The sequence below is a fragment of the Crinia signifera genome, chromosome 1 (genome assembly GCF_055691185.1).
Source record: "Crinia signifera chromosome 1, ASM5569118v1, whole genome shotgun sequence".
NCBI classification, from domain to species: Eukaryota; Metazoa; Chordata; class Amphibia; order Anura; family Myobatrachidae; genus Crinia; species Crinia signifera.
The window spans coordinates 170,681,178-170,697,949 of NC_139217.1; the positions used below are offsets into that span (position 1 = coordinate 170,681,178).

At 42.8% G+C, this 16,772-nt stretch overlaps 1 protein-coding gene across 2 annotated transcripts in view; it reads left to right on the forward strand.

The window, feature by feature from the left end:
* The window catches only part of SHROOM3 (shroom family member 3), a 381,603-nt gene that overhangs the window by 321,616 nt on the left and 43,215 nt on the right, over positions 1-16,772 (forward strand). For both annotated transcript variants that reach the window (XM_083176821.1, XM_083176829.1), the window contains one exon: positions 9,465-12,615. In XM_083176821.1, the coding sequence (XP_083032947.1) occupies positions 9,465-12,615 (3,151 nt within the window). The remainder of the gene's footprint in view (positions 1-9,464; positions 12,616-16,772) is intronic.

A 16,772-nucleotide genomic window follows, 5' to 3' on the forward strand; every position in this document is an offset into this window, starting at 1 on the left:
CGAAACGCGTTGGGCCTGCTGTTATACTGAATTACCACACATTCTGTCAAAATTGATTCCAATATATGACTGTATCATCACTGTATTTTTTTACGAGCCGTGTTGTTGGCTTTTATTAAAAAAAATTTTTATATTGTGTAAAAAGTTGTGTACTTGCACCCTTGAGCGCACTCTGTTCCTGTCTTGTATTTCTATTTGTTTTGGGTCTCAGCTAACGGGGGACTCTCAGAGTTGCTGCTACTCTTGATTAGGCGCGGATCTTTGGGTACTTTTGTCTTGTGTATATATATATATATATATCTGTGAAAGAGATGAGAAACAGCGCCTCCTAGTGCAGTATCTTCTAGGTTACTAGATACCCTTCACCACAAGTGAGAGTTTTCACCCCAACAAATTGAAGGAGTACCGTGAAAAGTGGTCCTCAACCACTTTAATTAGAGCCTGTTTGTATAATGCCCTCCCAGGCAGATGTTCACCGTCCTGGTTTCCGACTTCTCATGGAACCTTATACACCCCACTGTTTAACTCCTCAGACAAGTAGGTATGTATTAAAAAGCAAAAAAGGAGATAATAGTGTAATATGTCAAACAACAATTTTATTACACAGTGACAACTCAGTTGCCCTTACAATGTTTAAAATGAAAAACAGCTTATCTGAAGAGTGCTCGGCCAGCACTGTTAAGGTCAGTCAATGTTCATAAAGGATATATATATATATATATATATATATATATATATGTAGAAAAAAACCAGAGAGCGCACGTATGAGCTAGTATGAAAGTAACAAGTTTACTATAATAAAAAGCTCACATACATGAAAGTTAAGATATGCAGGCATGCAATCATAAAAACCAGCAAGGCAGTAGTCCAGGGTCAGAGACTCAGCGGCACGGCGGCCAAACTACAGCAGCTGGAAATCGGAGGATCCGGCAGACGTCACAACGTCAGAGAGTGATCAGCGTCGACCCAGGACCGCCCCAACGACGCTGATCTCTCTTGTGACGTCTGCCGGATCCTCCGATTTCCAGCTGCTGTTGCTGTACTTTGGCCGCCGTGCCGCTGAGTCTCTGACCGTGGACTACTGCCTTGCTGGTTTTTATGATTGCATGCCTGCATATCTTAACTTTCATGTATGTGAGCTTTTTATTATAGTAAACTTGTTACTTTCATACTAGCTCATACGTGCGCTCTCTGGTTTTTTTCTACATGTTTACCCCCTGTGGTGTTTTGTGAAACACCAAACGGAGTACAGCTGCACTGCATGGTGATCCTGATACACGGACGGATCCTCCTTATTCCTGGACTCTTTAGCGCTTTCATGGACTCTTTGTATGTATATATATATATATATATATATATATACAAACAAGGTGAGGGCGTCACTCCAGGACTTTCAAAGGTGCAAAATACTTTTATTGTGGTCTACGCCGTTTCGGGCAGGATGCCCGTCTTCAGGCAACACATCCTGCCCGAAACGGCGTAGACCGCAATAAAAGTATTTTGCACCTTTGAAAATCATGGAGTGACGCCCTCATCTTGTTTGTGTATTGGCGAGTACCACCACGGGGACCTGCGGTAAGGCACCCAGGCAAGCACCAGCACCCCATTTAATGAGGCATAGAGTGCCGGTCCTTTGCATATATAGATAGATAGATATAGTTTCTGTAGCTAAAGCTATATACTATGCTCTTGTTTAAGGGACCAGGTATATACTGATTCACCACAATCTCAACTCCCATGCTACGCTCCACCCCTCTCTGGAATCCCCTCCCTGCAAATCCTGCATTTAGCCCTGGCCAGTATTGCACCTGAAGAAAGACGGGTCCTTACATATTTAGATGTAAGATCTTTGTTATAACTCCGTGCTCATTGTTAAGAATATTACTTGGAATTTAAAGCCGTATTGTCCTACGGGCGACAATAGCAGACTGGTACAATCAAAATAAAATTATGCAAAAATGTCAGTGTGCAATCGAATGAGCAGGCACTACTTAGAAGACACTGCAGTGAATGAGCCATGCCAGAGATATTACATCACTTTGAATCCTCCAAGGGTGAGGAGTTCAGCCTGGGATTTCCAAATGTCTGTTACTGCTCATGAATTCACAGCACATGCTGCTTTTGGAGGCAGAGGGGACTGCTTCGGATTCCAGTTACAGTCAGTACCAGCACTTGCGCAGGGATGATCAGAATTGCTTGGGTTCCGTCCATACATTCAAGACAATAAGAACCCACAGAGGGGACTGCTTTCACCAGATGAAGGCCAAACGCTTCTTTCCTTTTGCATACTTCAGCTTCTGTGATTGTGTGATGCTGCTTCCACATCTTCTGCATTTCTGCAGCATACAGTTTGTTGTATTATGTTCTCTTGCCAACATGTGCTCTGCAGAAAGTAAAGATGAGATCTGAGAAGCGCAGGTTGTTGTTTGGCTTTCAAAGAGTAAGTGTGCTAAATGAATGTGACATTTGTGGTATCAGTAACAGCATACATGCCTACTTCTGAAAAGTGGTTTCAGGGAGATTATGGTTGGTAGCAGAATTTTGCATAGCGCCCCATTGAGGGGGCGTGCCATGCTCCACCCAAAGGGCGTGGCTACTTACATATATGGAGAAATTGTGGAAAAAGATTGTGAATGTGGCACCTAGAAGCGTGGGTGTGTAATTTTAAATGACTTATATCCAAATGTAGATGAGCCCCAAAGCAGTTAGTAAGAGATACTATACTTGGTAAAGTGCTGGGAAATGGTGCTGATGATTCAATGTAAATGTATCTACTGTAACTCTCATTCCTTTTCCCCAAAAAATGTAACAGTGTAATGTGGGCTAGGTGAAATGAGGGAGATTGGTAGACTAATGAGGGAGAGAGGGAGATTGCTGCTAATTCAGGGAGTCTCCTGCAGAATGCAGTAGGGTAGGCAACTATGAGTAACAGTAAACTTAATTTCAGAGGCCAGGATGTGTTAAGTGATTTAAATAAGTATGACTTAAATGTTTGACTGTGTTTTTATATACAACAAATCTGCCTTGTTATTTTAGGCAATATTTGCCTTGAATAAATGCAATAAATGCAGTTACTTTGTGTAATCCCTAATATAATTAATTTAATTTCGGCTTCCACAAAATTGGGCAAATTTGACACAGACCCAATACCTGATTGATTCAGTCAACTAACTGGGTCACCATATATTGAGACCATTGTCCTCAATGCTTCTGCTTTTTTATAGGCTATTCCATGTTCCAAAAAGTGGTACCTTGAGTCTCATTTGTATACATAGGGGGGTGTTCAATTAGGTGCCGATTTTTCATTAGTCAAAACTTGTGGCTGTCAAAAAAAAACAGGCAAAGTCGGAAAATACGTGGATTGGGGAATTACAGTTGTTTTTGTCTAAACTGCAGGCATTTTGACTATATTTTAGTCATTTTTCATCAATGCAGTTTTGACTTTTAAAAAAGTGAATTGGCACTGGCGGGAAATAAATAAAATCAGGCTAAAACATCCGCAACTCAATAGCAATTTCGTCTAGCTGAAATTTAATAAAGTTTCTAAAATTGAAAAGTGGGCATATTGACCATAGCAACCAGTCATATTCTGGCTCTCATTAATCTATTGCACACTCGAAAATTATAGACATTGGACTTTATGCAGGTCCCTTTGCTCCCCTGTCCGCATTCGCCTGGGGGAGCAATGTTTTCAATCTGTACATGCAAGGGGCGTGCAGCAACAGCCTGGCGATTTCCCCAGGAGAACGCCCAGCATTTCATGGGCGTTCCCATGAGAAAGCTGGGCGTTCCCTTTCAAATTGTCTGGTGATGTAGGGGGGGGGGGGGGGGGCTGACATAATCGGATGTCAGCTGCCCACCCACTTCCTCCCAAGGGTGCATGGATATCTAAGTGACCCGAGATTCACTTAGCTATGCGTGCACCTTTTCCATCATTCAATAGTCAGCGGAATGATAGGGGTGGTTCCCCCCAGCCTGCGAATGGATGTTTATCTTAAACATTCATTCGCAGCCAGTGCGGGTGAACCCGCGCTGTGAGGGGGCAGGGGGCGGCCCAGCATTCGCACTCTTGCAAATCAACCAGAATAACTCCCATAATTGGGTTGCTATGGGCAACATCTAGGGTTACCACTTAGTCCCTTTAATTCCGGACACATGTTAATTACACAGGTTCTGTGGCAGTTTAAAATCAGGTGAAGTGGAGTCTTGAAGTCAGCCAGCCACAGAACCTGTGTAATTAATATGTGTCCGGAATTAAAGGGACTAGGTGGTAACCCTAGCAACATCACCATTTTTTACTTTTAGAAGCTTTAGTACTGCACTGAGGCTAGACCTACAGTGCATTTGGAAAGTATTTACAGCGCTTCACACTTTGTTATGTTACAGCTAGGGTGACCAACTCATCCCTGTAATCCGGGACACATAATAATTACACAGGTTCTGTGGCAGTTTAAAACCAAGTGAAATGGAGTCTTGAGGTGTGGCAGTTTAAAACCAGGTGAAAGCCAGCCACAGAAGCTGTGTAATTAATATGTGTCCCGGATTAAAGGGATGAGTTGGTAACCCTAGTTACAGCCTTAGTACAAAATGGAATAAAATATTTTTTTTCTCTCAAAATTCTACACACAATACTCCATGATGACAGTTTTTGCAAGATTTTTTTTCATATATATATATATATATATATATATATATATATATATATATATATATATATATATATATAACAAAACCCTTAGAAATCACATGTACATAAGAATTCATTACCTTTGCCATGAAGATCAAAATTGGGCTCAGGTGCATCCTGTTACCACTGATCATCCTAAGATGTTACCACAGCTTAATTGGAGTTCACCTATGGTAAATTTAGTTGAGTGGACATGATTTGTAAAGGCACACACCTGCGTATATAAAGTCCCACACTTGACAGTGTAGGGAAATTAAATAGGATGAAAGATTCAAAAAGTGAGAGATTTGGTAAGAAATCTCCACAATTTTTTTTAAAGCGGCAATCATTCACACTGCAAAACCAATTTAATTTTGAAGTGTACATGATTGCCACTTTAAAAAACCTGGAGATTTCTTAAGGTGCGTACACACGGGGGAGATATATTGCTAGCAATATATTGCTTGCAATATATTGCTGAGCAATATATTGCTCAGTGTCTTTTTTTCAACAAGCGACCAGAGATGGTCGCTGTTGAAAACGAACCTCTGCTGGGGGTGCCGCAGAGGTAATTAGCTCCTGCGACCAGCGATTACAATGGGGCAGAAAACGGGAGCGCGCACCCGGAGATTTATCGCCGGGGCACACTCCCAATCACTGGCAATATGGTCGCCTGCGACCATATTCCCAGCGATTATAGCACCTATCTCCCCCGTGTGTACACAGCATTACCAAAACTCTCACTTTTGAATCTCTCATCCTACTAAATTCCACCCTGCATGTCAGAGCACAAACAAAGCCAAAGGAATTGCAGACCTCCCAACATGACCCATTCCAGGAGGGATAGAATGCTATGATTCTGGACTTCCCTCTTAATTTATGATTGCCATCACCTTAACAGGTTAATAAAGGTTGTTATTTTTGTCAAAAAAAAATTTAAGAGAGTTTTCACTTCTCTGATTTATATAAATAATACCCTGCCAGAACAACACCTTTTAAAACCTATGAGGGCTGCAAAAACCAGATGGAACCGAGAAAAAAAATACTTTTTTAAAGCTACGTGTACCATGTAGGGTGATATATTCCAAAAATAAATATTATTGGAAGCTAAAATTTAATATTAGCTAAAAAGATAAAATATTACAGTGTAAATATGATATAAATATTGTACATAAGCAGTTTTACAATACCCCTTTAAGCAGGGCCAGATTAAGGGTGGCACAGGGGGTCAGTACCCCTGGGCCCCCTCTGTCTAGGAGCCCCCTGTGGTTGGCATGTATTTAAAAAAAGTTTTGTGCATGGCAGTGGGGTAGTGCTGCAGCTTCACCTATCTGCCAATGTGGCAATGATTAGTCATGCTGAGCATCGGGAGCCAAGGCACCCTGACTGCACAAGTGTACCGTGCATTACTGGGAGTTGATTAAGTCCCATGAGACTTTGCACTAGAGGTCAGAGGCTGAGAGACTTGTGCTGAGCTCTGCTTGGTGGAGCTCACCATATGCATCTCAGGCCAATGGAGGACAGCAGCAGCCTTGTCAAGGGAGGTTTTTTAATCAGAGGCAACGCTGAGCCTGTCAGGGCTCCTACAGAGGGACAAACACAGACTTTTCATGTAGTGTGTATATATATATATATATATATATATATATATATATATAAGACCAAAAAGACTCACTCTCCAGACTGTTTGATGCAAAATAAAAAGCTGTGTATTTGTATTCACATAGACATCAATATAAAAAAGAAGGGTACTCAACGTTAGCGTTTCAGTCCTTATAGGACCTTCCTCAGGAGTTAGACAACAAGGGCATCCATTTGGGGTGAAGCACAGCGTGGACCACACAGCAGGTTCCTACAGCAAGGAGCCACTGTTGGTCCTGTGATATATATACCCCCCTGCACATGTCAAAAAGGGCGCCAAACAAATCAATCAATGTGAACAGTAAGTTACTTCCGCGTTCCACGCTGGAGTGCATATGACATCACTTCCGGTTTCGTGGTAACACGAAAAACGGGCATAAATGAATGTGTAACAAGTATGAAAGTGTCACTGTGTGCATAATAGCACCACACAGCATAGCGCTAGGCAGCTAAGCATGCTGAAACTGTCAGACAAGTGTGTCTGCGTGTAGCGCTGGCTGTGAGACAGGAAGTGGGCGGGGCGTCATTTATTTCAGGTTACTTGTTCCCACTGACTGCATTCGTTACATCAGGGTCCTAGGTCCGTCATCAAATGACGCCCCGCCCACTTCCTGTCTCACAACCAGCGCTACACGCAGACACACTTGTCTGACAGTTTCAGCATGCTTAGCTGCCTAGTGCTATGCTGTGTGGTGCTATTATGCACACAGTGACACTTTCATACTTGTTACACATTAATTTATGCCCGTTTTTCGTGTTACCACGAAACCGGAAGTGATGTCATATGCACTCCAGCGTGGAACGCGGAAGTAACTTACTGTTCACATTGATTGATTTGTTTGGCGCCCTTTTTGACATGTGCAGGGGGGTATATATATCACAGGACCAACAGTGGCTCCTTGCTGTAGGAACCTGCTGTGTGGTCCACGCTGTGCTTCACCCCAAATGGATGCCCTTGTTGTCTAACTCCTGAGGAAGGTCCTATAAGGACTGAAACGCTAACGTTGAGTACCCTTCTTTTTTATATTGATGTCTATGTGAATACAAATACACAGCTTTTTATTTTGCATCAAACAGTCTGGAGAGTGAGTCTTTTTGGTCTTTATATACATGGACTTTTTTCTTGTGAGGAAAGTTCTGGACGTCACCCCAGCGGTTGTACATTTGTTGTATGGAGTGCGATCCTATATCATATATATATATATATATATATATATATATATATATATATAATTTTTGAGCTGCACTCAAGTATAAACTTGGGGATACAGGTGCAGTACTCCACTACAGGTTTGTTGATCCCATATTATATTCTTGGTATGTGGAAAGCAGGCACTCAACAGCAATAGTTGAAAGATCAAAGACAAAGCTTTATTCGATAATCAAAAACATCAGGTGGACAGCACCAGGAAGTACTGCACTCAGCATTATCCTTTTATCGGAGCTGTAGATAGTGTTGCTGGCCAGCACTGATCAGCAGAGGTTTCTGGGTACTGAGAACCTCCCCATGTGCCCTTCTGGGTGCAGTAAGAGAAAGGTGATAGAAAAGGGATGATAATTCCCTGCTTGTTGAATTTGAGGTGGCTGGTAATGCCCACAAAAATGGTATGTTCAGTAGCGTGTTATAGGAGTTAATGCTTGTGGCTGCATTCTGAGATGCAGGTATACCCTGCCTATTGTCAATAAGCCCACCCCAATCCCCCCTTAGCTCCCATTGGCTAGTTTCACAGGAGTCAGGGGCAGGCTTATCAACACTAGACAGGTTTATCTCTGTAAGCCTGTGTCCTGTGCTGTGTCATTGGTTGCATTGGCAGCTGCTGATCTCTGGGTAAGGCAGCAAGCTCACTCTTACATATAAGTTTACATGTATGTTGATATGTGCTGGGTGGCTTCCTTCTACAGTCTTTGGTCAGCACTGCAGCCGAGGGACAGCAGCCACCACGGGTCATTGATTTGTAAGATACCACAGTACATTCCAGCACAGAGGGAAAACAGGAATTACATGGAACAATCCTGATACAATATCGTCAATATAAATACAGACATGAAAACAACTAGTGCTTGGGAGTATGGGCTGCTCATGGGATGGCTTTACTATTTTATCACTTACCTAATGTCCAATATGCTTATGTTATAAAGAACAGCAATTTATATATTTATTAACAGTTTCTTATATAGCGCATACATATTCCGCAGCACTTTACAGAAGATATGCCAGTATATTTTTGGATTGTGGGAGGAAACCGAAGTACCCAGAGGAAACCCGCGCAAGTACGGGGAGAATACACTAACTTCGCACAGTTAGAGCCATGGTGGGAATTGAACCCATGACCTCAGTGCTGTGAGGCAGTAATGCTAACCATTACACCATCCGTACTGCCCCATAAAACACTATCAAGCCTGACACTACACAGTTGACCTTAAACTTGTTGATATCATTTTAAATGAAGAAATCAGGGGCCGTTGTTCTAGAGCAGCAGGATGGAATAAGAATTTGTACATGATTCTAATATTTCATATTTATTTAGATTAGAAATACATTTGTCAAATCTACATATGCCATCAATCCACCAGTGATTTTGGTGGGTATGACTACACTTTTTTTAAACCACACACAGCATTATAACAGTCACCCTCAAAAGGCGGAATGTTTTTTATTCTTGCCTTTCTGCCTTTGTCTGTTTAGATTTCTTGTAGCAAACAAAATGTCTCTAGCACTGCTAGTTTCCAGGAAGACTGCCAGGGAAAACGTTCAACTCCATAAAAAGAAAAGAAGTCAAATATACACATACGGTGTATTCTTTACTTTGTTTAAGTCTTTCATGTTCTCACTGTCTTCTTGTTTTATGGTGTTTGTGATTAGTTTGAGAAGTGTCAATAAACTGGTTGTTTATGGAATCTGAAAAGGTTATATCTCCTCTTTTATCTGTGTTATTCCAACATAACTGCATGATTAATCGAATGAGCATAGCAGCCACAAGCAATTGCTTATAATATGCAGGAATGACAACTGGCACTGAACAGAGCATGGCCCCAAATATGGTTCCTCTTCCGTTCCTCCCATAATCTAAACATTTCATCTGCAAGTTTATTTATAAGCTCACTTGAACGTTTCTTGCAAACAGTAAGATTTTCCCTGTGTTCGTTTTTCTTTCAGTTCATCTGCAAGTGATCTCTCCAACTATGACCATGGGTGTTTAAGACGGAGTCTCGACCAGTACAGTTCAAGAGGGAGCATGGAAAGTTTGGACCATACATCATCTGCATATAATCCTTGTCAACTTTCACCTGCTAAGTCCACCAACTCCATAGATCAACTTGCTCATCTGCACAACAAGAGAGACTCTGCTTACAGCTCATTCTCCACCAATGCCAGTATACCAGAATACCACCCAACTCCATTCTGCAAGGAGAAGTCCTACTCCATGGAAAGCATGTTTTCTCGGGGTAACTTGCAAGAAGGAATAAAACATGCAGATATTCGGTATATAAAGACAGTCTACGATGCTCAGCGTGGTGTCTCAGAAGAGTATGAAGTTAATTTATCAACCGTCAAAAACCATGGTAGACTTTCTGGTGGTTATGTTAGGAACAATAGAAGCTCTGTAGGAAGGCTTGATCAGAACAGAGTTTTTTCTGAGGGTGACATAATTGAAAAGGGACCACCTATGCCACCTACTAGGAGAGACAGTTATACAGTAACTAGACATCATGACAGACCAAGTTCCTGGTCTAGTTTGGACCAAAATAGGTCTATTCGAACACATTCTAAAGGACCAGGATCACATCCTACTAGTGCAACTTGTAATACAAATCAACAAATGAAAGCAGTGTTTGGCGAAGGACCGCTGCATACTGTTTTAGAGAAAAGTCCAGAATGTAGCCCACTAATGAAACCTAAGCAATTATATTCACAAGTGCCACAGCCTGGACAGCCTATGCTTCCTACTGGAATCTACCCTGTCCCATCTCCAGAGCCTCATTTTGCTCATGCTCCTCAGCCTCTTAAAAATAACAGTGGAAGACTTTATCCAGCACTGGCCAAAGAGGGAGGTTATTGTCCCACTGCAACCACGGTATGTAAAGGAGATTTTTCTTTGCAGGCTAAAAGTATTCAGAATATTCATAATGGTTCTATTGTGTCCTGTCCCGTAGACCAGACCAATAAAATTGAAGAAAAAAATGAAGATGGTCCTACACAATTTACTCACTACAAGCTACACTTCTCTCCTGGTACTGAAATTACCCCTGATTCTTCTATAAACAATGAAAAAGAGAGAACAAATTCAAAAGTAAATCACTGCTTCAGTAAAAATGATCATCTGCAACCAAAAACTGAATCTAGAATAAAAAAACAAAGATTGTTTTCTAGTGATGAGCAAGCTAATAGTAACGTCCAGGAGTTCAGCAATAATGGAAAAAGTAGGAGTCAGTCCGGGCCTGCTTTCCAGAATGAGTGGAGCCCAAACCATATCATGCCACTTCCGTCATCTATAGTGATAGGCATGGAATCACACAGAACTAATGACAGCACTGACACAAACAAAGATCCAAATTTGGATTGGCAATATAATTCCATTTCATCATTAAACAATAGAATTGATGACAGACCCTCTCCGCTAGCTTTGGACCACAGAAACAAATTGAACAGCCCAAGCTTTACACAACACATTGAAGACATTGAAAGCTCCGTTATGTCTTATCACCTACAATCTGATCAGCCTTCCTCACCTCCACACAAGAACTCCGTTGACTTTACCAGAAGAAGATTAAGTTCAGGTAGCAATCAAAGTGGCAATCTACAACCTGGCAGGACAGATGTCAAACAAAGGTCTTCAGTTTTAGAAAAAATTAGCAAGATTGAGAAACGAGAGCAGGAATGTCAGAAGTCCCAGGTCTTAAGTGGAAGTATATATGGCCAAAATTCAGGTCAGTGTACAAGAGGAACAAACAACAGAGCATCTATAAATAGCATTGAAGAATTAAGGAACAAGTTTAATTCGCAGGAACAAGTTCAAGTTGTTGAATGCAACCAACTTTCAGGTTCCCGTGCTACTGAAAAAGATGTTGGTGTTCACCATTTAAAAAGAGAGGATATTCAGAAGGCAGCAGTGGAAACTCAACTAGACATAGTACAGCAGAATCATGACAAGCAGCATGTTTTGCAAGCCTTGGCAGAGGGAGATAAAATGATAGCTGATTCTTTAACAATGCCAAATAAAGAAGACCAATGGCAGAGTGCTGCACAAGACACTCTAGGTTTTAGTAGGGCTTACAGAAACAGTATCAAAGATGCACAATCCAAAGTCCTAGAAGCAACATCTTATAGACGTAAAGATTTGGAATTTAGCCCAACACAATACAAGACACAAGAGAAGAATGTAAAGAGACCTAATTCAGCTGTTCTCTATGGCAAAACTCCCCCTGTGTCCCCTCATGCACCAAAAGAAAGGCACAGTGTTACTCCCATGGACACTTTTGCTATCAACCAGGAGTTTCACAGTCAAGAGGGATCAGGTGTATCATACCAAGTACCTCGAATTGGGGCCAGGAGGCGTTTGACAACAGAGCAGAAAAAGCGATCCTATTCAGAGCCAGAAAAGATGAATGAGGTGGGTGCATCAGACAATGAGCCATCCTCTACAAGGATTCAAAAGAAGGTGCAAAATATGAGCTTCTTGGAGCAAACAGTGGCAGACCGGCGTAGAATGTTTGAGAGAGATGGAAAAGCTGGCTCAACTGTTAATCTGTCAAAACCAGAGCTTAAGCAGCTTCAGCAAAACGCCCTTGCTGACTACATAGAACGCAAAACAGGCCGGAGACCTTCTCCTCAAGAAACTGGCTTGCTAAAAGAAAGATCACAGAGCACCTACTTCTCAGGGAGCATGATGGACAGTCAGAGTATCTCCTCTACTTCTAGTATGAATTCCCTACAGGAGCACAATATGTCATTCATTAGTAGGGATCCAAGAGATAAACTATTAAAAACTAGATGTGTTTCCTCCACACTTCCACCTGGTCTCACAGGATTGTCTGACTTGGCCAGCTTAGAGAAGAAAAATGAACATCAAGAAAACCGGAGCCGCAGCAGCTCTTTTATTCAGCAACGTCTTCGACTAGATTATAGATCAAAAACAGATTGCATAAGCTCTCCAGCACGCCAACAGAGAGAAGTAACTGCTGTTAAACCCACAGAATGGCTGGAGGTATCAGCAGCATCACCTAGAGATTTGCCCGAGACCTTTCAGCAACCTGTTTCCCTGCATTTTAGATCAAGATCCTCTCCTGCTGGGGAAAAGAGAAGCCAGGTAGGTGGACATGAACAGTACCAGGATTGTGCAGTAGTATATTTCTTTCCATAAAATTTCAGTCTATTTCCTAATTTGTGCTGGGGATGAATAATGGACTTGACAATAGTATGATACATATATTACCTACCTCAGAAACTGCAAGTTCATTTAAATTGAGTTCATGGACAATGTGTGCCCATCAGCTATACCAACTAGCCTTATGTAAATGTAAACAATTCACTTTATATTCACAAATACCGGCAAAAACATATAATGTATGGAAGGATATTAATTGTAGTCAGAAATACACTATATTACTCAAATTAATTAACTAAAAATTGGCACCACTCAGTAATATAGTCTAATAATATAGTCTAATATATATATATATATATATATATATATATATATATATATATATATATATATATACATGGTTTTTCTTGTTTCTTTTTTTGTTGAGTATCCTTTATCCAAATATCTGTTATCCAAATTATTCTGAAAACCATAGTTTCCATAATGTACTTTTTTGCTAAAGGCACTACTGGGGACATCTGTAACTGGCACTACTGGAGACAGGATATGTAACTGGCACCAAATATGTGTAGGAAAATTATTGCTTGGCATTCTTATTCAGTGCCTGAGATAGGACACAAACTTTGGTTCATGTTCTGAAATCTTTTTTTATGCACAAACAAAATATATTTGTGTGTATTGCATGTGTTTGATGTGTTTATACAACATGCATTTTGTGTACACACATGGGATCCATCCTCAAGATACTGTACCTCATTAAAATATAAAAATATTCAGAAATACGAAAAATAATCTTTTTACTAAAATGCTTCTAGTACCGTGCATTACGTATCGCATTTAAAATTTACTGATTCAATTCCTAAATGATAGATCACAGCTTTATCATCTCTCTCTCTGTCTCTCTCTCTCTCTCTCTCTCTCTCTCTCTCTATATATCTATATGTCTAGTGTCTGTGAGTCTCCGAAACACTACATCTCTTTCTCACACAAACACAGAAAGTAGCAGACTAGCTTTCAAAGCTTTTGCTTCGAGCGGGCTTACTAGTAATTATATACATGTGTACCTTACATGTCTGTTATGAATTCTGCTTTATGTAATTTAACCTAACATTATATAATCTTCATACTGTATGAAAGCATAACGAGGTAGCACCAATATAGAAAACTTATGTTACACAACAATATGGATCATGGGGAATTTGTATAGCAACTAAGAACTTTGTAAAGTACAGTAGCTGATCCTGAAATAAGTTATATCAAGCTGTCAGTTGCAGCCCTCCATGATCCCAATGTTTTCCACCCTGTGATCTGGAAGCCACACTATACAGTGTATCGAATTAAACCTGTAAAAATATCCCAGGTAAATAAATCATACATTTACTTTTTTGCTTGAAACCCATCAGCATGGAGGGTCAAACAGCTGCCAGTAATAATAGAACACTAGCAGCAGAGACACACAAGGCCAGGTGAGTCATTTGGAGGTTCTAATGCACTTATATCATGAACAACACATTCCCACATTCTCAGTGTTTAGTGACTGGAGTCTTCCCTGTCACATATTAGGTAACTTCTACAGCTACTTCTTCCTCTCTCATTGTCGATGTGCTTCATCTGCTTTTTGACCTGAGAGGCGAGACGTGCTCTCCCTTCTTCACCCAGGGCTGTTGTTTCTCTGGAGACTCGGTAGCTGAATAGATGGCATTTTGGAGGAAAGAATTCATCACTTAAAAGTCTCTTTTACTAGTTATGCGCATCCTCAATATACAGATCTCCCTTTATTCATTAAGTGCCTTCTACTCATTTATATTCCATTTACTTGGTCTCACACAGAAATGCTGTTTATGCATCGAAGCATCAGTACTCACATTACAGCAAATTATTATTTGTCTTTTCATTACATTTTATCTCTGTAATAAGTTATTTTTAATTCTGCAAATTTACAAAGCTATTTTGGGTAAGTGGCAGGACTTATAAAAATCATATCTGTCACCCAATCCTAAAATGACTGTGATTCCTCGACATTTTCACAGCTCCCCGGTAATTTCATAGACAACATTTCATTCTCCGGCAGAGCGGCCAAGCTCTGATATATATCGGGTATATTGTAAGACAATAAGTATTTGCCCATATTACTGCTGAGCTTGCAGCGTCTATTCTCTTTCCATCTTTGTAAAATACCTATTGAACCTGCATCTTCTCTCCACTCTCCTGACGCATTCAGCATTAGACAGTAATAAAGCATCAACAACAAAGGATAGTAAATAGGTGGACATGCCTTTCACCCAAAGTGATAGAGCCTTATATGGGAGCTGAATAAATTTGCTGGAGGTTAACTTTTATCTACAAAAAATTAACTCATTCATTTCTTTGTGCTTGAGGTTGCATTAACTATGTGACATCAAAGTGAGCATGGTTAAAAAGGCTGTATTACAATTTACTTAGAATATTATAGCACTAGGTGATTCATCGCGCCCTACGGGCGCTCTTCACACCGGCGTAAGGGGCTACGCCCCTTAATTTGTAAACATTTGTATTGTGAGAAATATGGTTAGAATTGTATGAAAGATGCCCTGTATTGCAGCTTCTGGCAGTGGGTGAGGGTCCAGCGTGGCAGCACAGGAGTACCGGACGGTGGCCCTGAGTCAGTGTCTCCTCCTACTGGGTGGGAGTTAGGGTGCATGAGAGCAGGAGGCTGGGATATGAGGCATGATAGGGGTATGTGGGCAACACAGCATCAGCGATTACCCAGTGGTGGAAGTTACGGTTCAGGAGAGCAGGAAGCTGGGTAGTGATAGGGGTGTGTGGGCATACGGGGGACTAAAGAGGGTGGTGGACACTGTGCAGCTTCTGCCAGTGGGTGAGGGTCCAGCGTGGCAGCACAGAAATACAGGAGTCAGTGTCTCCTCCGACTGGGTGGGAGTTAGGGTGCATGAGAGCAGGAGGCTGGGCGGTAAAGCATGATAGGGGAATGTGGGCAACACAGGGTGAGCGGGTCTCCACTGGCGGAAGTTACGGGGCAGGAGAACAGGAGGCAGGGCAGTGTCCTCCCACATTGATGGCAAAAGTATTCAACATCGGCCATAAACCATCGATTATTTGAAAATCATTGATGGTCGATGGGCATCCCTAGAACTGGAGGAGGGTGGGGGACAGTATGCAGCTCCCGGCAGTAGGTGAGCGTCTCCTCCCACTGGGAGGGAGTGAGCGTGCATGAGAGCAGGAGGCTGTATAATAGTGGTATGTGGGCAAGACATTGATAAAAGTTGTGGCGCTGGTGCAGAGGGCAGTGGGGAAACCTGCAGTGCGGCAGCCAGGGCCGGATTTCCCACCTAGGGGCGGTACCTGCTTGTGGTGGTACAGGATCCCCCATTGTCACGGGGGTACGTGAAATGCGGGAGCGGGGGCCGCGGTGGTCCGCTGGGGGGTGGAATTGCCGGTAGGGGATCTGGGGGGTCTGCAAATTGCGGGAGGGGGGGTGGTGTGTGGGGATACGCGGTTAGCGGGAGGGAGCGGGGGTCCGCAAATCGTGCGCGGGGGGGCTTGAATCGTGGGAAGGGGGGTCCGCAAATTGCGGGAGGGGGGTTGTCGGGGTTAGTGAATTGCGGGAGGGGGGGTTGCGGAGGTCCGTGAATTGCGGGAGGGGCGCGTGGGGTGCCGTGAGTCAAGGGGGGGTGGTGTGGGGGTCCGTGAATCACGGGAGGGGTCATGAATCGCAGGAGGGGGGGGTCGTGGGGGGGCTGCGAATCGCAGGAGGGGGGGTGTGGGGGGTTGCCGTGAATTGCATGAGGGGGGCGTGAATCAAGGGAGGGTGGGCGCAGGGGGGTGGTGCGGGGGTCCGTGAATCGCGGGAGGGGGCATGAATCGCGGGAGGGGGGGTCGTGGGGGGTTCCGAATCGCAGGAAGGGGGGTATGGGGGGTGCCGTGAATTGCGTGAGGGGGGCATGAATCGCGGGAGGGGGGGTCCCCGAATGTGTGAATTACGGGGCGGTCGCAAATTGCGAGAGGTGCCGAGGGGGCCCGCAAATCGCGGGAGGGGGGCGCTACGGGGGGTTTCGTGAATCGCGGGAGGGGGGGTCGTGGGGGGTTGCGAATCGCAGGAAGGGGGTGTGGGGGGTGCCGTGAATTGCGTGAGGGGGGCA